The sequence below is a fragment of the Ascaphus truei genome, chromosome 17 (assembly GCF_040206685.1).
Source record: "Ascaphus truei isolate aAscTru1 chromosome 17, aAscTru1.hap1, whole genome shotgun sequence".
NCBI lineage: Eukaryota > Metazoa > Chordata > Amphibia > Anura > Ascaphidae > Ascaphus > Ascaphus truei.
In genome coordinates, this window is record NC_134499.1 from 37,998,454 (window position 1) to 38,022,797 (window position 24,344).

Genomic DNA, 24,344 nt, shown 5'->3' on the forward strand with positions numbered 1-24,344 from the left:
GGAGAGCAGGGGCTGCAGAAACTAGGATGGGGGGGGGGGGGACTTAAGACCTTTGTGTTGTTAGTAGGATAAATGCAAGCTTATACTCTCAATCATATATATATATATAAGAAGTGCAAGCTCCATATTGTAACTCAGTAAAACAACTAATAGAGTGTTAAAAAGTCACAAGGACTTGCACTCACAAACTTGCCTCTCGCAATAGTCTCTGTATCAGCTGGTAAATGGGCGACTGTGCAGGTCCATGTACCAGTTGGTAAAGAGAATATTACGAGAGTTTGATCACGGCTCCACACATGAATTACTGGCAGGCTCACATTTTCTGTGGACTGAATACCTATTTGGTTCGGCCCCCCTCAGGGAGCTCTCCGTTGCTGGATGTCGGGGGTCCTTTTGATGTGCGCTTCTTTTCTTTCGGTATCCTTTGCACTGGACCACCATTAGATCACTTTATCTGGCCTGGACTAATGAGTTTGGTTTTGTGAGTTTGTTTTATCACTAGACATCACTTTCTACACATTTACACTTTATTTTATATTAATCATTAACACTGATTATATATTATCTCATTACCGCATTACTATATCTCACATTATATACATTTGTTTAGTGCTACTTGTTTTCTTTATATATATATATATAAATACATACATACAGACAGAGAGAGAGAGAGACAGACAGAGAGAGAGACAGACACAGAGAGAGAGACAGACACAGAGAGAGAGACAGACACAGAGAGAGAGACAGACACAGAGAGAGAGAGAGACAGACATAGAGAGAGAGACAGACATAGAGAGAGAGACAGACACAGAGAGAGAGACAGACACAGAGAGAGAGACAGGCACAGAGAGAGAGAGACAGGCACAGAGAGAGAGAGACAGGCACAGAGAGAGAGAGAGACAGGCACAGAGAGAGAGACAGACACAGAGAGAGACAGACACAGAGAGAGACAGACACAGAGAGACAGACAGAGAGAGAGAGAGAGAGAGACACACACACAGAGACAGAAACACAGAGAGAGAGAGACAGAGACAGACAGACAGAGAGAGATAGACACACTGAGAGAGACAGACACAGAGAGAGACAGAGAGAGAGAAAAAGAAACAGCCATAGTGTAATATGTTTTAGAAGTTCTATCAATACTCCCAAGTTTTTTCTCTATGTGCTCACATGTGGTATCTATATTGAGAGCGTTGTATTATTAATCCTTTACAGACGAGACAAGAGATTGGTAATCTCTTCCCTTCCCCCCCCCTTCCCCCCCTCCTCGGGGAGCAGATGTAATCGATTTCCACATCGAATTAAAAGAAATGGGACTACAATAGTGCAATATGTTTTCAAAAACGTTTCTACATGCACTCACGTGTAATTTTTGTATTGAGAGCGTTGTATTATGTTATTTCCTGAATCCCACTGGATAATACAAAAGATTATATTTTGTTATTCTCTCAGTTCTACTTTGGAATATAATTTTTCCAGGTGCACGCCGTATATTAAACAGAAGGGAATACAATACATATCATCAAATCTTTGATATATCTTTCCAAAAGATAAAAGAAGGTATTGCACTGACAAGTAAACAGATATTTCAGACACTATGTTTAGTGGCCCACGGTTATTCGCTGCAGAGACACGGACTGGATCCCAGAGTCCCTTGAGGCTCAGAGAACCTTCCCACCTCTCTCATCACCCTTCTGTGTAGTTGGACTTTGGGAGCTTGTCAGACCAACCTTTCCACTCTCTGGTCTCTCCCGCTGCCCCCACTACTAGTCGTCTTCCAAGAGGACCTGTTCTGGTGTGTTCTTATCTTCTTTCCACAATCAACTATTGCTGTTGAGTCGGGTCTGTTTCTGGAACACAATAAGGTGTCATTTTATTTAGCAAGTAGACTGTCCTCTGAGTCCTCTTAGACTAGACCAATCGTCCTGGCGCACAGGCAAGGGTGACTCCGAGGCTGAGACAGAGCTAAAAGATGTGTAAGATATAGAGTATGGGGTTCCAAATATAGTAATTAGAACTGTCCTCTGAAACTCCTGAGTCACTGTGCATGAAAGGAGGAGATTTGGGGGTTGTTGAGGTGCCAGCAACCCAAAAGTCCCCAGATTAGGTTTTTTAGAAGGAAAATATTAAGGAAGTTTAAAGATTGCTATTCTGAGGACTGCTATCCAAGTTTACAAAAGCTATTATAAATATGTTTGTATATAACCCCTTTTTTATATTTCCTTATACTCATGGCCCAAACAGCTCAATTTATAAGTACCCCAGAAAATCTAGAGCGGTCGTATAATAGAGTCTTATTATGTTTGTATCTCTTGGCAACATATCCTGTTGTTTTTCCTTATTTAAACTGCATTCATGAACGCTTCAGTCTTAACATCATCCAGATGACTGATCAAAGCATGGTTCCTTAATTCCACGTTGCTAAAATATTTTTCAAAAGACAGTTTAAATATTGGAGTTTTACAGCTACAGATTGCTGTTAAGCCCCCCACTCTATTACCAGTCAATCAAGGATTTTCATTTCACTTTACTTGATCCGTGCTAACCCTTTAGAATTTTAGGACTATATGAATACCCGACTTTCTCCACAACTGCTGATGGTATTTAGAAGTAGTGTTCCTGTCTTTGACATAGGAAGCCTTATAGATATTTCTAAAAGAATTATATGTTGATCAAAATCTAAGATGGTTAGGACCTTGGATTGTAGATTACATGATACATTTCAAGAGCTGGTAGGTATATATTTATCTTTCACAGAGAAGTAAAAAAACACACAATATTGTCTCACTAGCAAATACATTTAATCCTTTGGGTGACGAAGGGGCTTCCGGCAAACCGCGAGAACGAGATCGTTCCTCAAGTGATCGCGTCGTCCCTTAACCAGGGAAGAGGAGCAGGCTTCCTTTTCCCTGCATTACAGATTGCGTCCTGCGCTACGTGGAAAACTAGCACTCTAAGGGCATGACGTAGCCATTACGTTATGGGGCCACGAGAGGGCCAGATCCCAAGATCTCGCGGTTACATCTTCAGTGCCGTCTTAACGCATGGGCACGCTGGGCAGCTGCCCGGGGGCCCCACGAGCATAGGGGCCCCGCGCTAATCTATGCACAGACCAGATTTAACACTAATTTTCCGATCACCCGCCTCAACATTCAAATCTCCCGCTAACTCGGTAGAAGGAGTAAAATAGTTGGCGGGGCCCTGTGCACGGCTTTGCCTATAATACTGTTAAGACGGCCCTGTACATCTTGCCACCCACCAGATCAAGTAACCAGCAAAAATTAAATAGATATTTAGAATTTTTTTTTAATCTATTGCAAAGTTTAGATAAATAGCAATGATCTGTGTTTAACTGTGTATATCATGCCAGCAAATGGGATAAAACACCTTATTTTCAATGTTGATATATTTCGAGACTAGGGAATTAAGTTATACTAAGCGTAATACCTTTCGAGAATAATAGGCAGTGCTTTAACAATGTACAAGTTTTCTGCTGTTTCCTTGGGATGTAAGAAAAGTAGAAATGTTGCAGGTAGTGCAGAATATCCATCCTATGCCTTATATAACAGGGTTTACTTTCCATTCACTCAACGCATAGGTTTGTCAGATTAACCCTTGTGCTGCCAGAGAGAGTTAAGTCTTATCGTTAGCAGAAAAAGGGTTAAGTATTATGTCTATGTTGATTCACAGACAACAAAATATGTTTCATCAGTGCATGCTGTAAATTAAAATCTTAATTTAGCAGCATTGTAACAGATCATTTTAGACATGTTCGTGTAAAGTTTCATTTTATTCCTTTTGCCTATTTGAGCCGATTCAGATAAAAAATTTGCTGTCAATTTCACTATTTAGACCACTATGTTATACCAACAAAAAAGCTAGATACAGTATCAGTTTAATTCCAATATTTTCTCTTAAGTAGTAAGTTGACATTCTTATTTGGTACTGGATACATACTGTATACGTAGTAAAGTAAAATAGCCTTTTTTTAATGACAATATAAAGGCACATACTGTAGTCTATTAAGAATATTTAGTTAACAAGAAGTTTTTTGTTAGGAAGGTGTTGGTGAAATCCACTCTGAACAATTAAAACCATCCTCTGTTTATGTTATGTTTCCGAGTAGGAACGATATAATATTCAAACTCCTTTGATGAAGTTACAACTAACAGACACTGTGAAAGAGCCATAAAATGAGTGGTTTTATGGATAACCCGCTCTTTGTTTTTCAGCAGCTTTATCTCGGGCATTGTAATTTCAATTCACTAATAAAAAAACAATCTAAAGATGTTTAATATCCATATCAAGGATTTCCAGATGGACCACATTTGGAGGGTTAAGAAGTCTTAAATCTGTGGATTACAGAAATATTCAGCTTGTAACACTTTGAAGCTTTCAGTTGATATGTATGGCTGTTCTCCATCCTTATTGTCTTTTCTTCCTCAAACAATGTTGAAATGTGCATGACATCAGGGAAATGTACCAAGGTTCCCGATGGCCATTATGATGTTCAACTGATACTAAGAGTTTGTTTTATGTTGAGTCAATTTGCGTTAATGCAGGGGTGCACAAACAGGGGAGTGCAAGATTTTCTGGGGGGGGGGGCGCGGCAGTTTCCTGTGCTCCCCCCCAAGGCATTTAAATTATATGGCTGGGGAGCGCACAAGGCCTTTCTAACTAACTTACCTTGCCTTCGAGCGATGCATCGTCATGATAACCCTGCGGCAAATTACGCTGCGGGGTCACGTGACGTCGCGTTGCCATGGCATTGTGACGTCACATGATCCCACGGCGTCATTTGATTCTGAGCAGGGGGGCGGGGCAAGAGCAGGGGAGGAGAGCAGGCAGGGGGTCATGTATGTATATATAGCCAATAAAGAATATATATATATAGCCAATAAAGAATAACACTTGTACTTGTGAGCACATTCACATGTCTTAGACAGGTCTGCAACCCTGCCGTTCACCTTTATCACCTAGCATACAGTACTTCCACTGCATCCAAGTATTCTGGGAAATTACATGCAAATGAGCACACGTGTCACCTTTTGCCTGAAATCCATTTTACATGGAACCCTTATAAGCAAATGTTCGCTGTTCACACAGCTTTTAAGCACAGCATGGGATAAGATACAAAGCCAGTCAAACCACTCACAGACCGCTGTTTCGACCTTTTGGGTCTCATCAGTGTGAGGCTGGTTGTACTGGCTTTGCAATTTTCAAGCTGGGTAGGTTTACCATACACATTATTTAAGTTATGGTGGGTGAAAAAGGCTACAAAAAACCTCCACCGTTAGCATATAGCCAATAAAGAATATCAGTTGTGGGGCACAATCACATGTCTTAGGCTGAGTCCATGGTAACAGCAGCCGTGCGGAGGCGCGCTGAGGCTGAGGGAAAGTGGGTGCTTTCCCTGGCCTTAGTTCGCGCGCCGTCGGGGGGCATGTCTGGGGGCGGGCCAGTGACGTCACAGAGCTGGTTCGCCCTCATTGGGCGAACCGCTCCTGTGACCGGCCCTGCGCTCCCGTAAGCGCTCAAACTAGAAATTTGTTAAGACCTTCGCCTCCGCACGCCTGCGGACGCGTGCGCGAGCCCCTGCTAAAGCCGCTCTCATTGCGGCTGCAGGCACCAGGCGCTAACCCTGGACTCAGCCTTAGACAGGATTCTGGGAAATTATATGTGTGTGTGTGTGTGTAACCATGTAGTATTATTGCTGCTTTTAGGATCTGTTTCTAATCTTTTTATTGCATACAATAAATTGCTTAAAATGCTAAATATTTATCTGCACCATTTATGACTGATAAATATTTGGAAATCAAACAATATGCTTTGGAGTGAAAGTTAGGAACTGTATTTTTACTTTTCCGTGTCTTTTTGCCTAATGCGTTAACGGCAAAATGTATCGTGTCATTGTTCTGCGTTTGTTCAATTTGGCATATAAATTCCTTCTAAAAAATAAATCTCTACCGCTAATGTTTGGAATTTTTTCCAGGGCTTTCTGAAAAGGGCCTTTATATCTTAATCAAGTGAGTAACGAAGTCCAAAAATGTGACGTCCAATTCATCATGTGGCTGTGACAGGGCAAATTAACCGCCTATAATCTGTGGAAAATCTAGATTTGACCTCTTGCATCTGGAACCTGGTTTATGGCAGGCTGGCCACCTGTGTGTACCTACCTCCTGTGTGCACCAACCTCCGCATTCCCACAGTGCAACTTAAAGTGCAACATTAATTGTTTAAAGAGGAAAACAACTGGAAATTGTGCATGTCGCACAAACCTTGTATTTACTGTCATAGATAAAGATACAATGTTGCGCCATCTTCTTCACATTCCACTTCAGCGGGGATCTGATTAGAATTGTAATAAAACACGGTAAAATAGCCATTCACTGGGAACACATTTCACAATATTCCAGGACAAAATGTAACTCGGTTAGGTCCTTTTTTTTGTATGCAGCAAACAGTTACATATATAGAACCATATGGTTGGATTTTAACATGCTTACAGGATCCAAAGATATTGCTGTGCATCTATAATGAACTCCTCTTTATTAACAGGGGGTTAAGTGGGGCCATTTTACTGGCTTAGCTAATGTGGGTAAATGCCGCATTTTATTATCTGCTCTGCTGCCGAGCACTTATTATTTAATAGTCTTTTGTCAAGACTTGTAGCTATCGCTGTATGTAACACGTGCTTTCATTCATCGTGTTTTCTGCACAGACTCAGAACAGAATGAAGCTAATGGCGGACAACTATGAAGACGATCATCATCATCATCATCACCACCATCACCATCACCATCACCGGTCTCCTGGGAGATCCCAACACTCCAACCATAGACCCTCTCCCGAGCAGGTGAGATACAGCTCCTGCATGATACTCCTTGTGGCCTTTACCAGCGTCTTTATGATAAAATAAATATTCCATAGAAATAATAAGCAAACGAGGCGATACATTCTCTCAAGTGAAACGAATAGCCTTGGTATTTATTGCCGTCACTCAAATAATCTAAATGTTTTCCTTCCTCCTTCTCACTGGTCTTACTTGTTTTCCTTCCCTCCTCCTTTTAGATCCCTTCCTTTCAGAAGCATATAGTCACCAACAAGTTAATGGCGAGTGGCTTTAAGGATGGCTCAGGTTAACCCATTCATTCTGAGCGGGGCTAGCTTGTCATTGTTTGCCATGCGTTACTGGCAGTACTGGCTCATGAACTGCGAGATGCGAGAACACTGGCGCATGAAAGTGACATGTTTTTATTTATTTTTAGCATCAATGGCATTATATTATGTTTTTTTCGGATTTTCCCCTCAAGGTGCAGAATTAAATCCTTTCAAGAAGAAAAAGGCAATCAGGAGTAGAACTGTATTATGCCCAAACATAAACGTTTCTGAAATTGAAAACGTATGAAAAATGCAGCTTTGGTTTGTTCTTGGGTCCTCCTATATCAGGATTGTGTAGTGCAGGGCCGGCCAACTCCAGTCCTTAAGGGCCACCAACAGGTCAGGCTTTAAGGATATCCCTGCTTTAGCACTTGTGGCTCAGTCGTTGACTCAGCCTCTGAGCCGACTGAGCCACTTATGCTGAAGCAGGGATATCCACATCCACATGACCCAGCCGTCGCGCGGAAAAATCAAATGAATTTGTCTGCCCTGGGATCGCGAGCAACATCGTTCTTCGTCGCGTGCTCCATGGCCTGCCTCATAGAGGCACGGCCTTTCGTTCACGCCGGGCGCACAGTCACGCTAAGCATGGACACGGCCATAAACTGGTGTTACAGTAGGTCTATCTTGCCTATGTATATATGTACTGTATATACTATATGTACATACAGTAATGGCCACTATAGACATGGGTAAGATGAGACTATCCAACCAAGAAAAGATGATAAAAAACACATAATATTAACAATATAGAACTTAATATATTAACCCCATATATATTATATGGTCATCTCTTGACTAGCTGACCAAAGGCTAATATTTGCACATACAATGTGGATGTTGTGCTTTTTGCATTTTATTTTTGGGGTGTTGATGATGTATTTTAAACCCTTCGGCTTTCATTTTCCAATGTATTGATAGCTTCGGGCATAAAACAGGTTAAATCATTTTCTGCCATAGGGTTTCATAAGAAATCCTGTTACACAACCCTATGATAGGAAAAAGTGAGTTACCCCCGTTCCCCGCTCCCATCACCTCTTACAATCGCATTGCCAGCACCGGTTACCGCAGATTTCTTTGAGTTAACAATGATTCGCAGTGTTGGGACAGTTGAATGCCGTTATCGCAGTTTTCAGGCGAATCAGCATTGAACCCTTTTTATGAATAAAGGGTTCCTGAATGGGAATATGGTGTTATTACCGTAATCCCGTTTTATTTTCTAACGCCATATTGTAGTGCAGCAACATCGCCCTTCAGTGAATCCAGCCCGGTGACGTGCATCACAAATGTATTCTCAGAGGATGTGTTTCCAAGGAAGAAGTCTGCGCTTCCTGTTTCTTTGAACACTGGGATCGCTTTTATTTCTCTCCAAAAAAAGTACCCCTAGGCAGAATAACAATAATAATTGGTTTGGGTTGCCATCGGATTTTTTTTACGTTTTGAGACCAACATTTTCTCTTTGCTGTTAAAATGTAAGATTAAATTGTAAACAAAAAGTGACATCACTTTCCTTGGCTCGAAGGGAAAAGATTACACATTGTTGAGTTGATGTTGATGTTTACTGAGAAATGTCCATCAAAATGAAAGGTATATCTCACCATAGTGTCTTAGTGATCGCAAACATTGGCCCACTGAACTATGATATAGTCATTTTGCTGAACATATTGCGTTACCCAGCACTCCTTGTTCTTTGCATGCATGCCACCTGCTTACCTGGCCAGTACTATAAGTGGTTAATCTAAGTTACATATGTTAGAAATACATTTCAGATCTTCACTTCGCTGGATTTTGACGGCAGCAATTCATCCTCTAAAGCCTTTCATACATATTCTGTAACTAATCTAAAATGTGTTGAGTATGCAGGAACACATTCAAGCTAGTAACATATGTTCGGATGTTATACAACTGTTTTTGAATGGAATGGTTAGCATTAATTACCAATTAGACATATTGATTTAGATTTTTTTTTTACATGAACCATCTTAGAGCTGCTCTGATAGACTTTTTTGTAAATTATGAGCACATTTTACGCAGCAAGCCCATATGGTAAATCAGATGGAAGATATCAAGTATTGTGACCGTAGTGTTGTGTAAATGATGGCTATTTCGGACTTTGTCACAGAACTCTTGGACTCATTACTCTAAGATACAATAAATCACAGATTTTATTTATGCCTGGCATTGTATGTATATATATATATATTTATATATACTGTGTGTGTGTGTGTTATATATACATATACATGTACATGTACATGTGTATATATATATATATATATATATATATATATATATATATATATATATATATATATATATATATATATATATATATATATATATATATATACATGTATATATACATGTGTATATTTATATATATCAAAGATTTTATTGTTTGCCTAAATAATGGACACATTCCGGTTCCTAAATGATTGGCTAAATGGACATGCTTGTCTGATGATTCCTAGTCTAATGTTCTCAAAGCTGCAATTTGCTACACATATGAGTAATATGGAGCACTGAATGCTTTCCAGGTTGAAAAGGTTTCCATGCCTGCGCTATGAAAGTATTGTGTGTTTTCTGCAATACATTTTTTAATATTGTATTTTATGGTCATGTGGTTTTATTGCCAGCACGCACTTCCTTTTACAACGGGAACATTCTAAGATGTAATCCTGCTATTTATAAGGACTATTATCACACACCAGCGTGAGAAGCCACACACCAAGACGGTCAAAAGAAAAACGTTTCCTGGCGCAGGACTATTGAAAGTTTTATACAATAAAAACATAAGTAACACATGAAAAATATGGAGTTTGTAAGAGCGTTGTCACAAGCCAACATAAATAGCACGGCGCTACTCACTCACAAGTGTTCATATTCAGAATGTCTTTTTAGCGGTTTATTGAAATATGTGATCAAGCTCAAACTCTGTGAGCGAGGTGTTTGCAGGTAGCCATGTCGACTGTATTCTGTTATTTCAACTCTCCGAGAGATATTGACCCAAACTGTTTACCAATGTCACTAGTTAACCTATTCACCTCGTGGGGAGACGACACGAGATATATTCAAATGAGAACTATGTACTGTACACACATTGTACTAACCCGGTGAGTGCCAGTCAGGATCTTGTGATCACACGTTAAAGATCACATCATCGCAATGTCACAGCAGGGACCTGAACAGAAGAAGACCGTCGTCCTCTTCCGTTCAGATTGCGCCTGTGGAGAGACGAACGTGATCTCCACTAGAAAAATGACCCTAGCTACCCTGTCATGGGGCATCAGGACATAGTAGCGCCGTCATGGTGCATCCTAAGGGTTAATATATGCATAGAAAATTCTTAGGCAACGAAGGGTGGGGGGCCGTGTTGATTCTTTCTTCCATTTAGTAACACAGGAGGGAGAGGGAGGAGCGGGTATGATGCCTTTTATTGGCCAACAAGTAGTTGATATGTTACAAGCTTTCCAACCTCTCAGGATCCTTCATTGGGTAACCCTGAGAGGTTGGAAAGCTTGTAACATATCAACTGCTTGTGTGTTCAATAAGAAGTATCATTCCCCCTACTCTCTTCTTTATTTTGGCAACGGACCCCAAGGATGATGCTGGCGACGGAGCCTTCTTATAGATGAGGTTAGTACAATTTTCTTTACTTTATTACGGTATTTAATGTGTTTAATAATGGCCAAATAATGTATTATCCCTATGTGGATAATAGTTATTTGGCACATTATTGTACTGTATGTGCTGGGGGAGGGGGTATTGGCCAGAAGGGTATTTGGTAGGACTCCCCTGTGCGTAGTGGGTGAGGGTGGTTGGGGGGGTTAGTGGGGGAGGGTATGTGGGTGATGGTGGGTTAACCCCTTAATGACTGTAGCGGTTAATAACCGTTATGGTGATTAAGGGGTATGGGGACATTACATTGGATGTTTTAATTCTTGTGTCTGTTTTGCAGAAGCGGATGGTGCATGGGCATGATGAAGATGAGGATGACCTTCATCGTGGCAGCCGCACATGGGTGAGTGCTATATGTATTTAATGTCTTTATTGTTGTGTATGTATTTTAAATGGACAACTGCACTATTATCCATTTGTATATCCATATATATATATGACCCCAACAACACCTATACCCCCCTAACATACAATATAGTAATGGGCACAATGACTATTATCCACAAATGGATAATAGTGCAGTTGTCCATTTAAAATACATACACAACAATAAAGACATTAAATACATATAGCACTCACCCATGTGCGGCTGCCACGATGAAGGTCATCCTCATCTTCATCATGCCCATGCACCATCCGCTTCTGCAAAACAGACACAAGAATTAAAACATCCAATGTAATGTCCCCTAACCCCTTAATCACCATAGCGGTTTTTTAATATTATATATTATATATTTATTTAGTTAGTGTGGGGCTGGTGTGTGTATTTTTTATTATTGTGGGTAGTGGGGGTGGGTGAAGGGGGTATTAGCCCCAATGGTGTTTGTTTAGGGCTTGCGGGTGGGTAGCGGGAGGCCTTAACCCCTTCATGACCGTAGCGGTATTAACCGCTACGGTCGTGAAGGGGTTAAGTGCACCCGCAACCCCCCCGCAAGCCCTAAACAAACACCAAGGGCCAAATACCCCCTTCACCCACCCCCGCTACCCACAATAAAGCTGGCACGGCTGTTTAACCCCTTCATTACCTTAGCGGTTAACCGCTAAGGTAATGAAGTGGGCTTTAAATGCATTTTTCCTGCCTCGGATGCATGCCGGGGGGCTCCGGTGCTGATATTAATGGTATCAGCTCCGGAGACCCCCGGCATCAATCCCAGCCAGGAAAAAGGCCTGAATTTTTTCTAAGTGCCGATCCGCCGCTCATCCGCTGCCTCTGAGCAGCAACTTGCCATCTTTTTCTTGCGTGGCTGATCCGCCAGCGAAACGGTATTGTAGAGAGGCGAATAGCTCCGCTTAGCTACTCGCCTCTACTAGAATACAGGGTGGCTGAAAAAGTTGGATTTTTAGGCGGAAAGTGCCTTCTCGCCCCGCCACCGGCGGAAAAAAAACCGCCACCAAAACTGGCGGTTTTTTTTGAATCTCGCCACTTTCTGGCCCCTTTCTGAATACGGATAGGCTTTTTAGGAGGAAAAGTGGCGAGAAGTGCCTTTCCGCCGCTTACTGCATGAGGCCCTTAGTATCTTCCCAGATGAGCTTACAATCTATGTTTTCAGTGCCCGAGGCACACTGACTTGCCCAAGGTCACAAAAAGCTGACACCAGGAATTGAACCAGGTTCCGCTTCGTCAAACCCGGTGTTGTTTACAGTGCTGGTGTCTATACTCACTGAGCTGCTCATTCTCCATAGCTGAATATGTCTTCGACGAGTTGAATAGATGAACTCGTGGCGGGATATATCTATATATATATATATATATATATATATATATATATATATATATATATATATATATATATATATAAAGCTCAAACTCGTTATAGCGTGATCCGCTATAACGTGGATCCGCTTATAACGCGGTGAGAGGGTGGCTCCCGCTGGGGGGGATGAGAGAAGGGAGCTGGTTCCTGCCCGGCTTCTCCTGACTCTGTGAGATCCTCCCCCTGCCCCCCCTCCCCTCCCCTCCCTCCCCTCTCGCAGACTCACAGCTTCTCTGCACAGCACACAGATCAGCTGCTGCAGATGCCGGGTAAGTGCTGCGTGGGGGGTTGCCGTTGCAATGACGGGTTCAGGGAGAGATGGGAGAGTTATCCCAGCTCTCCCCCTCCGGTAGACACGGAACCCCTGATTGCGGCGGCCATTTTTTTTTAAAATCGCGATCCCAGTTATAACGCGGTCTCATTCTGTGGCCCGAGCACCGCGTTATAACAGGGTTCAGCTGTATATATATTATCACTTGTGACTACACTAACATGTCTTTGACAGGTCGGTTGGAAGTCATACCACATTATTTTCACCTTCTGGGACTCCCTGGCTTCCCGGGATACTTACCGGTGAAGTTACCGACTTTACTTCCTTATTTCTCCTTGGATTTAAATGGCTGTCCAATAGGAAGCCGCAGCATCATCCTATTGGCTCACGGGACCCGCAAGATTTAAATGGCCATTTTCTTTCCCCTGGAGGAGCAGGCACACCGACCGGTAACTTCACCAGTATCTCAGGGACCAGTGGGTCCCAAAGCTTAAAATAACGGGGCTCAGCTCCGCGGACCCCGCGGTTCCTATGCTGTATATTAAAAAGGGGGTAAAAAAAAACAGCTGCCAGCTCTTTTAAAATAAGGTTGCAATGTTTTTATTTGTTGTAACCAAAGAACTGTAAAAAATTTGAAGAACTATCAGATAACCCACATATTAAATTAATATTTTCAGCTCTTTGAGGATCCTATTCAATTTCATATTACATTAATTTACTGATTTCGACGTCACTCTGTAGAAGGAAATTCCATAGTCTGATTACTCCCAGTTAAAAAGGACCTTTCCTGTGATCTATTTGTGATCTTTACCAGTTTTGCTTTATATCCTTGTTTGAGTTCTTTACCAACAATCTTTCATTTAATTCTTGATGTGCTCCATTTGTGAGCCATAATCACAATCATATGATCTTTTCTTCTGTTTAAAAAATAAATAAAAATGTTTCAAATGAGTACAATCCCATCTTCTGTAAAGGTTCCTCATGTGGACTTATTTTCTAAGCCCCTAATTAGTTTTGAAGTATTTTGCATATCTGTCTTTTTAGCCTTTTTGTGATGTATCCCAGTCCCCGCCGGCAGTAAAGGTATTTAACAGCACTGAACAGGGTGCAGGATTTGGGCATCCTATCAGTTACTTGCAGTATCTTATCAATCATTGTGGTAAGGTAAGGATTTGAGGAATCATTCAGTGTATACTATAACATAGGGTGTACATGCTGGACTTGTATAATATTACCAAAGAAGCTGAACTTGAAAGCATTTTCTCACGGATTACTTTGCCAGTGTTAGAACGTATATAGAATTGTTTGCAATACATGCAAACTAACACATGCTCAGACTAGAAGATAAATCTTTATTAAACTTTCACTAGCCACAGACAATAAGAAAAGATCAGAGAATAAATATAATACATAACACAGCTCATATGCTATACTTTTTTCCTGCTGATGGGAAGGTTATTTCTAGATTTACTTAACCCTAGTTAAGACATTAATTTAATGCATACATGCAGGCACATGAAAGGAAGCTCTTTTGAGCCCTGTCAGGTACAGTCTTCCACTGAAAAAGAAATAAATAAAACCCCATGCAGCTTAACTCATCAGATTTCCCTCTCCTGCTATCAAAAAAGAATTTCAGAAAGATTTTGCCATGCCAAAAATGTCAAGCTTCCGTCATTTAAACTGCTCACATGGAGCGGTTTCACAATAAGGAGTTGTGTGGCAGAGAGGTTTTCATAGAGCGATTTATGGAAGCATATTATTTTAATAATTTTAATGACTTTGGGCAAATATCAACTTATTTTTTTTTTATTCAAGGTTATCTTCTTCGGGAACAGATTAGAATATGTGTGTTATAGCCAGTAGGAGCTGAAACCCATTATAGTGGTAGTGCCAGCAGTACCCACATTGCTTTCAACACACACATTGGAGGGGTGATTTCCTCATCTGTGTTTAAATGGATTAGTGTTTTTAGTAGAGTTCTCAGACGCGTATTCAAAAAGCTAAAACCACAAAACTGTCAACACCTAGTTTAACATGTCTGCTACTTTTTGTTTAGACACCATTACCTGGGGAATAAATAAGAGGGACATTTATTCCGGTCAGCATTCTGTAATTCTTCCTTTCCAATTGGAAGATTGTTTTTTTTTGTAATATGAATTGAAATGTTTTGCACCTTTATGACAATCACACGAGTTCTTCCTTTGCAGGGAGTAGACTTTGAAGAGTTCTCATCAGTGAGTGTCTTTGGTTTGTGAATACACTTTGACGTGTTAACCAGACATAAGTAGAGAACACTGGCAGCTTCACAATGCAGAATCAGTGACCCAACTCAAACTGAATCCAAAAGAATGAAGTGGCGGCCTGACAAACTCTGCTAATACTTAGGGCTAGAGTGGAGGAAGAACACACCAGAACACAGGTCTGACACTTATTTTAGCAGCTGGAGTAGTGTTCTGCCAGTTCTGCAGCCATGCTGCCTCCCAACCAAGCCCTACCTGTGGAGAGTAGGTGAGGAGTCCTTCAGTGCCCTACCTGTGGAGAGTAGGTGATGAGTCCTTCAGTACCCTACCTGTGGAGAGTAGGTGAGGAGTCCTTCAGTGCCCTACCTGTGGAGAGTAGGTGAGGAGTCCTTCAGTACCCTACCTGTGGAGTGTAGGTGAGGAGTCCTTCAGTACCCTACCTGTGGAGTGTAGGTGAGAAATCCTTCAGTACCCTACCTGTGGAGTGTAGGTGAGAAATCCTTCAGTACCCTACCTGTGGAGAGTAGGTGAGGAGTCCTTCAGTACCCTACCTGTGGAGTAGGTGAGGAGTCCTTCAGTGCCCTACTGCTGCGACACACTTTATTCGAGCAAATACCCAGTATGTACCTGGCAGATACCTGGAATGCGCCGCTCCTCACCTCTGACAAGCCCCGTTGCATTTGCCTTCCCAGCCTGGGTTCATGCCTGGCTGATGGGCGGCTGATCTGTTAAATGATAATGATTAGGATTTAATAGGCTGCAATGCTTCGCGTGTCTAGCAGATGGCATAAATTCATGAATTGTAATGCAGTATATATATATATATATACTGTGCAGTATTGCAGCCAGCGGGAATAAAATGCTTCAATCCCTGCCTGGAAAATAACTCAATGCACCCGGGCAGAAAACAGTCACAAACCTCAATACACCCGGGTATACCCGAATTCGTGGGACTAGCCGAGCTCGAATAAAGTGTGTCGCCAGTGTACCTGTGGAGTGTAGGTGAGAAATCCTTCAGTGCCCTACCTGTGGAGTGGAGGTGAGAAATCCTTCAGTACCCTACCTGTGGAGTGTAGGTGAGGAGTCCTTCAGTGCCCTACCTGTGAAGTGTAGGTGAGGAGTCCTTCAGTGCCCTACCTGTGGAGTGTAGGTGAGGAGTCCTTCAGTGCCCTACCTGTGGAGTGTAGGTGAGAAATCCTTCAGTGCCCTACCTGTGGAGTGTAGGTGAGAAATCCTCAGTGCCCTACCTGTGGAGTGTAGGTGAGAAATCCTTCAGTGCCCTACCTGTGGAGTGTAGGTGAGGAGTCCTTCAGAAATGCAACTTGCCCAGAGTCACAAAATACTGGCATCTACTCTCCATGATTTTCATATACACTGCAGTTACAAAAGAGCAATATAGTAGTGGCAAATGTTAACGCCTTTTCTGATAGGCTTGCTGCTAGAACATTGCAGATGCAAATTGGGAAATGACTTCAGTGCATTGCAGGTTATCCCTTTGTTGAAATGGGGTAAGCAGTGGAAGTTTAGTAACATTTACAGCATGAACAGATATCATGGTTCATGTGCCAGCAGGAAGAAAATTAAATTAGAATGGTTAAAAAAGGCTTTTGTATGTCATTTCTATTGCAATCGTAAGTTCAGATAATCCTTTCCTGTCAGCACAAGGAGCCAGCAAAGGAAAGAAATGTGGATCATTTTCTACACTGAAAAAATGTCAGATATGTCTTTGTCAGTTGTTACTGTAACGAATGCAAGAATTTACCTTTTAAACAGCATTCTGTTATATAAATATTTAGAACAAAAGTATAATTTATTTCCCTTAATTTGTAATTGCGGTATACACTGGTAGGTATATTTATTATCTTTGCTTCCTTAACAGCATGCCAAGATAAAGAAATATTTATTTTGAATTTAAAAAAAAAAAAAAATACTTTAGGATTCATTTATGAGGAAGTGGTTAATCCCATTCTTGCCTGATCACGTACAATAAAAAGAGCTCAGTTTTTAAAATGTATTGAGAAGTTATATTCCAAGCCAGTTTGGGCAGTAGTGAAAATATAACATCTGCAGGATTCTCTGCGGAAAAGCCTCAATTGGGAAGGTTTGTTACTTGTGTGCGTATATATCTCGCCAACAACTAATTCATGAGCTCAGATTTGGAATACAAAATACACATTTTTTTTTAAAAGACTTGCATCCATGAGATAGTGCAGGAGTGGCCAACTCCACTCCTCAAGGGCCACATTTTCACGATATCCCTGCTTCAGCACAGGTGGCTCAATCAGGTATATCATGAAAACCTGACCTGTTGGTAGCCCTTGAGGACTGGAGTTGGCCACTCCTGCTGAATATCATTATCAGAAAAAAACAAGATGTACACGACACTGGATTTTATTTACACATGTTAGTGTAGTAGTTCAAAGCCCGAGTACCTGTATTGGTCCTTTAGAAAAACAGATTCGATGTAGGTTGTCATACCTTTTAGCGGACCAATATTAAGAGTTCTTCATAGATGAAATGATAGTGTCCAGAGCTTTTGAAACCTAATAGGTTTATTTTCCAAGTGTACGGAAAAAGGTATCACAGCCTACATTGAATGACATTTTAGCACACTATACAATGATACAGGGTAGCAGATGTCCAGACATAAAACGTATGGTTATTTACTTAGCGGAGCTAAGTTATAAATCACCTTACTTACTGGACTTTCTTACAAACAGTACTGAGTTATTGACATTTAGCACCCCTTACTAAATATAGCCCTAAATATATCTTCCCAAGTACATGCAAGGGCATTAAGGATCTCAGAGAGAGAATAAATGGACTTTTAGTCAATCTGTGACGATGGGACGGAGAGCGGGGCTAACAAACACTGATAGGGAGTAGGCTGCACGCTGTAAGTGGGAGAGGCTAGGAGAGGAACATTTAATATAACCTAGGGTTCCAGCGCACGTCACAAAGAGGTATCACAAAACTAAAAAAGTCATCTTGACAATAATCCCTTAAGATTGGAAATAGTAGATAGTATACTGTATGTGTACACAAGAGAATACATCAACCATAGATGTATTCATCTCAATGGTATTCGTTGACAGACTTTGAAGCCTGTCATAAAGGGGACTTATCTAAATATTTCGATAAATAACCCTCCGCACGAGCATCCAATGAGGCTTTAGGGCAAAACATCAATCCAACTGGATCAAATCTGTTTGTGAGGAAACAACTAGGAGCTTGAAGCAAGAGAACAATGTATGTTTGGGCTTTACAAAGGCCGTTCAAATCTAGAACAGCTGTCAGATAATATAGAAAAAGATGACATGGATGTGAAGAAGAATGTTGGAAAAATGCATGGCTGCTAATACAAAAAACACCTTTTAATGATTGTATGGCTGAACATGTTTATACAATGTATCATGGAAGTGGCACATAGTAAGTGGAACCAGAGTATCAAAAAAACAAAAACATTTCCTCAGTAGATCAGTGCATATTGCTACTTTTATATACATTAGCTCAAATAAAATGCATATTTACAGATTAAATAACTGCAAAGCCTATGAAGATTTAAAAATAAATAAATAAATAATGCAACTCTGTTGCACGTGATGTACAGTAGTTATAGTCATGTTAACTTTATTTATATAGGGCTTTAAAAGAAACCAAAGACAAGATAATAATGTAGGATGAACAGAATACAGAATGTAAAAAGAAGTATTAAATGCTGGGCAGGTTGTAGTTCATTAATGAAATGCGTTGGTAAACAGGTAAGGTTTTTTTGCCTGGTTTTTTTTGCCTTGTTTTCAACATTGACATAAACTGGACCCCTTGGAGCTCATAAGAGGATGAGCAGAAGGGTTTAAGGCTTGGGTCCCAAGGGAAGTCAAGGAGATTGTGGAAACTGTTGGTATTCCTTCACCAGTGGATGGAAGTGATATTCCTTCACCAGTGGATGGAAGTGATATTCCTTCACCAGTGGATGGAAGTGATATTCCTTCACCAGTGGATGGAAGTGATATTCCTTCACCAGTGGATGGAAGTGATATTCCTTCACCAGTGGATGGAAGTGATATTCCTTCACCAGTGGATGGAAGTGATATTCCTTCACCAGTGGATGGAAGTGATATTCCTTCACCAGTGGATGGAAGTGAGCAAGTAGGAGTGTGGGGAACCAGGCGCTCTTTCATATCGCTGGGACCCTGATTATAAATGGCTTTAAATGTCAACAATACAATCTTGAAGCAGATCTGCCATCTTACAGGCATCCAATATAGAGAAGGAAGGACAGGTGGCATGTCACATGACTGGGTCTCTTAGTTAACAACCAGGACACAGCATCCTTCACCAGCTGCAGGCGGCTCTGTATCAGGTTTACGGAAGTCCCAGGTAAAGTGAATTGAAGTTGTCCATGCGTTAGGACACAAAGGCATGAATCAGGGTAGGGAGAGATCCTCTGAGTAAATAAAGTGCTTCATCGTGGCTATGTTGCTCAAGGTAACATATGAGGATTTGATCATTGCTGACATGATGTTTAAATGTGAAGCCATAGTAGGACAACAACAAGATTCTGCACATGGCCAGAATTTTTCAACTGGGACTGGTCAGTAAGAAAATATTTGAACCAGCGGAGGACCGTGCCATGCAGCCCAGTGATGCTCAACCCCAGCTATCGAAATCTACATGTAGCGCCGAAATGTCGTCTGTGGACTGGGTCAGGGGGGCTCAACTCCAGTCCTCAAGACCCCCCAACAGGTCAGGTTTTAAGGATATCCTAGCTTTAGCATGGGAGCACAATCCTTAACACCTGACCTGTTGGGGGTTCTTGATGACTGAAGTTGAGCCCCCCTGACCCCGTCCACAGATGACATTTAAGCGCTACATGTAGATTTCTTGTAGCTTTTGATAGCTGTTAGGGGACAGCATGAGAGTTCTTCAGCTATGCAATGACACAGTATCATTTCATAGAACACGAGGAAGGTCCCAATACCTACAGCGAAGGCACTGCCGCCTATGAAAAAATGAATTGGTAACATACCTTAGAAACAGTTCTAGGGTTTAGAATATCTCAGATGTATGACTGGAATTTCCATAGATTGACCATCTCTTTGGCCAGGATTTTGAAATATGGAAATATCGCAGCACAATTTTATTCTGTGCAAACATATGTTTCTGATACAGTTTTTTTTTTTTTTTGTTACCCTTTGGTTTGATTTCTTTATTGTTCTTTTCTTTATTTTTCCTTTTTTTTTTTTTTTAAACTTACTTGGCCTTTACACTAGGTGTGTGTCATTGTAGTGAGCTTAGTAAATATTGAACAAGTAGGGAGGGCAGGAGAAAAAGAGCCAAAATATTCCAAAATAAAATGCAAAGCAGAGATTGGAAGAGAAGAATTAGAGCAGGATTCCTAACACTCTTGATCAGGGAATGTTTTTTTCATTTAAAGGTCTCACATGTGGGATAACTTGTGTGCAATAAAGATGTGTTACATTTATTTTAACCTTTTGAACTTGCTTCTCCCTTCCAGAAGACACCCACTGTGGAATAGGCCACAGGAATTAGTCTAGCAAAAGCGGGATTAGCTCTCAAAAAGTTCCAGGATTGAGATGTTGTTAAAAGCAATAATATATACATGAAAGTGGTCCAATATTTTCAGCTGGTTCCCTGTGGCTTTGGGGAACTATTTCTAAACTTGATGTGAAAGTGTTTTGTGCTATGAATACATACTTTCTTTATGAACGGCGCTGCCAATACACTTACAAACTAGTAATGCCTGGAAAAAAAACATTACTTTATCAAATACTTGCGACTTACACAAAAGTTTACGGAATTTGGTTCTATACATACTTTGATTTTGAACATTATTACAGTGCATATTGTTTGCTTAATATTTTAACAATGTATGCGTATAAATAATCATATCACTGATCATTCATTACACAATATTATATCAGTTATTACACAATATTGTCAAAGAAAAAACAAGGTTGGGATCAAGGGATCAAAATATAATATATTTAGGGATTACGATTTTAGGTTTTACCCGAAAAAAATACTGTAAAAAAACCCACCAACTAATCATATTGCACTTCTAGTTAAACCCAATTAAAAAAAATAGAAGCGAAGCATTTCCTATGGAGTTTCACAACTTGTAGCAGCCCAGCCACAGATCGGAGACAAGGGTATGCAAACGAAAAAAGTGCACCAATAAACGCCAAATTCCAACATGTCTTACATTTTTTTTTCAATAGTTAACACTGAAAAATTTTTTTAATAAAAGGAAAATACTAGAAAAAAATAAATAAATAAACAGGGATTTCACAAAGAAAGAAATAATCGAAAGCCAGAATCCCTGGTGGTCTACTGATTAATAAAAAAATATTCTGGCATAGTGCACATTTAATTCTTCCCAACGTGTTGTTTCTCAACATAAAAAAAGAGTAACTTACAAAAAATATAAATCACGATAGTCCTTAACATCTCGTGAACATATGGGAAAGTGCATCAAAGACCTAACACATTCTCATCTTCAATATTCAACTTAAACAGATCAGTGAAGCAGTCTGTATGACAGAGAACGCAAAGTAAAACAGATTAGTTCATAATTAGATGCCTTGCAAAAGGGAATATATTTTCTTTTTTTAACACTGGCCGTGGAATCCAGACAAAATCTCTTTAAAATAGTTACATGATTTGGAACACTTTGATGTTGTATGTTACACGCAGTGCTAATAATATGCTTCGAGCACTGTTATTAAACACTGCTATTGAAAAATGAGATATTTGGTGGAAATGGATGAAGACATCCATGCTCTCTCGGGCGTTATCTTTAGAACATTCACTTCACAACCATAAAGCGACTTGTGGTGGCACAATGGGAAATGCAAGAGTGTTATGGTTATACCATGTTGTCATAGTTTGCTTCATTTTCTCATTTTGGGAAGTATGGTGCTTGGGAACATCCAGCGTTTTGAACTTTGCTGGAATTTACCCACAATGCAGCATTGTAAAATAATCGCCATGTTTCTGCTTGACTGTCAGATTTCTTTACTTAAAGTAAAGCGCAGGCAGGACATCTTTCTTAACATCTGGTTTTTAATAATCATTGACATCAGGGAGCTGTGTTTTATGCCTGGAATTGAAGAGTAACAGTAGTGGTACTGGCAGTAAATGTAGTGAGACTAAAACTCCTGTCTATTTCAATCATAATTCATGGCTACGCATCTTATTTAGTGCTTAGATTTAGCGCAGTGCCAGTGAAGCTGCTCTCCTTTTAATATATAGCTTAGTGGGATAATTATATCATTTTAAAGCAGCAATCCTAGTGAGCGGGGGGTTTTTTTGTGCTAATTATTTACATTTTTAAACTAAGATTGAAGTAAGGGGTTTCTGAAGCTGAACCCCATTAATTGCAGCTCCGGGCACCCCCTGCTTCCAGAGATACAGACTTCCGTAGGGGGTGCCGGTAGCCGCTCCGCTCAGCAAGCAGGGTTCATGTAATGGCCGAATTTCAAAGCTTCCGTGCACTGCGGGCCAATAGGAAGCCGTTACGTTATCCGGTGAAGCTTCCTATTGGCCCACATGGCAGGGGCCTTTAAACTTTGCAGAGATACCGGCACCCCCTACGGAAGTCAGTATCTTGGGAAGCAGGAAGTCCCTGGAACTGAAATTAAAGTGGTTCAGGTCCAGAGACCCCCTGCTTCAATACTGTGTTAAAAATTAAAAAATAACAACTTGCCTGATTGGATTGCTCCTTTAATTAAATAAAAATACAAATTAATTATGAATGTTAAGTTTCTGAATTAATAAAGATTAGTTGGAGGTTGGGATATCTTTCCGGGTATCAACAAGTGAGTTCTTCATGCATTAAATTCTAGTGTACACAGCGCTTTTAAAGCCTCACAGGTCTTTTCTTCAAGAGTGCTGTATCCCTTTGTTAAAGGACAAACTAGGAAAGGAGATTTGATAAGGAAGTGATAACGGTGATAAGGGCAGCACAACTATATCAAAATACTTACACTTGCCTGTATTTTTTAAAGGCATAACTTTCCCTGTTTTTAAACTACTGTATTAAATGTAAAAGGTTTCATTCTTCCTTGGGGTCTCTCATGGTGGGATATGATATTCTGCACCAGCACTGCCACTGAATGTTATGGAAACTCGGAGATAGTCTGCGTTATCGCGGGATATTTCGTGTCAGGCGCCACATTCTGCATTACCCATAAGAGGTGATCCTTTGGCAGACTCTTGGGATCACGGCAGGGCACATTCTGGTTGCAGGTTAAGCACAGTTACTATTAATGTGATCTCCTCCAAACCAGATATTAATTCATTAAAAATATTGCTGGCATTCATTTCATTTGGCCCTACTTTGGACAACACATTTGAGGTTGATAACCTGTCACGTGGTCCATTATTACAAAGCTACTCCTCTTAAGACACTTCTGTGTCCATTTTTCCAAGGCTACGCCTTCTCCGACAGTATGTTTTCCCTGCATGCCATGCAGCACTGAGAGGAAAGGAACTGGGAGTTTATATTCCCACTTGCGGGGCTTTATTTGGTTGTTCAGCAGGTGTTTTTTTTTATGTTGCATGTAAGCTTCCCATTTTTGTCAAATAAACATCTGTGAACCCAACACTACAGAGTTTCAAAACACCATCAATCTTGGTGAAAAAAAAACCCTTTTCTGTTTGTGTTGGTTGTGTAGAGAGAATGCCATGTTTAGTTACTGGTAATTGTAGTGCGATGGTTTTGTTTGTTTGTAATGCATGCTTTCTTCTTTACATTTCTATGCAATACCTCTGGATCCTCACATGGATGGCGTTCAGGATGATGAAGAGGGGATCTGGGCATAACAGCTCCTGCAAACCAAAGTTCCAGTTTTATTTTGAGGGGTAAGACAACCATTACACCTAAATATCTCACGCAATCAAATTTTACATAGTGCCCTTATCTTTTATCACATATACCAGTGGAGTTAAATTACACAGCTGACTAATAGTTTTAAATGAATATGCATAGTGTGTAAAAGCAATACATCTTTTTTTCAATCAAATACAAACTTTGTGACAGTTATAGTATGTGAAGTGGACAAAATCTATTGAAAATAGCATGAATATACTGTAGATGTATAAGACAGCCGACTAAAGGCTAAACATAGTTGAGTGTTTTTAAATGATAACTTTCAAGATTGCTTAAGTTCTTTAGGTTTCTCATGTATTATATTTTCCACAGGCTGCCTGTCTTTG

General features: G+C 40.6%; 1 protein-coding gene across 19 annotated transcripts in view; it reads left to right on the plus strand.

Moving 5' to 3' along the window:
* Window positions 1-24,344, plus strand: part of ERC2 (ELKS/RAB6-interacting/CAST family member 2) — a 608,533-nt gene that overhangs the window by 411,382 nt on the left and 172,807 nt on the right. For all 19 annotated transcript variants that reach the window (XM_075574861.1, XM_075574848.1, XM_075574849.1 and 16 more), the window contains 2 exons: window positions 6,722-6,856; window positions 23,925-23,990. In XM_075574861.1, coding sequence (XP_075430976.1) covers window positions 6,722-6,856; window positions 23,925-23,951 — 162 coding nt within the window. In that variant the 3' untranslated portion in view covers window positions 23,952-23,990. The remainder of the gene's footprint in view (window positions 1-6,721; window positions 6,857-23,924; window positions 23,991-24,344) is intronic.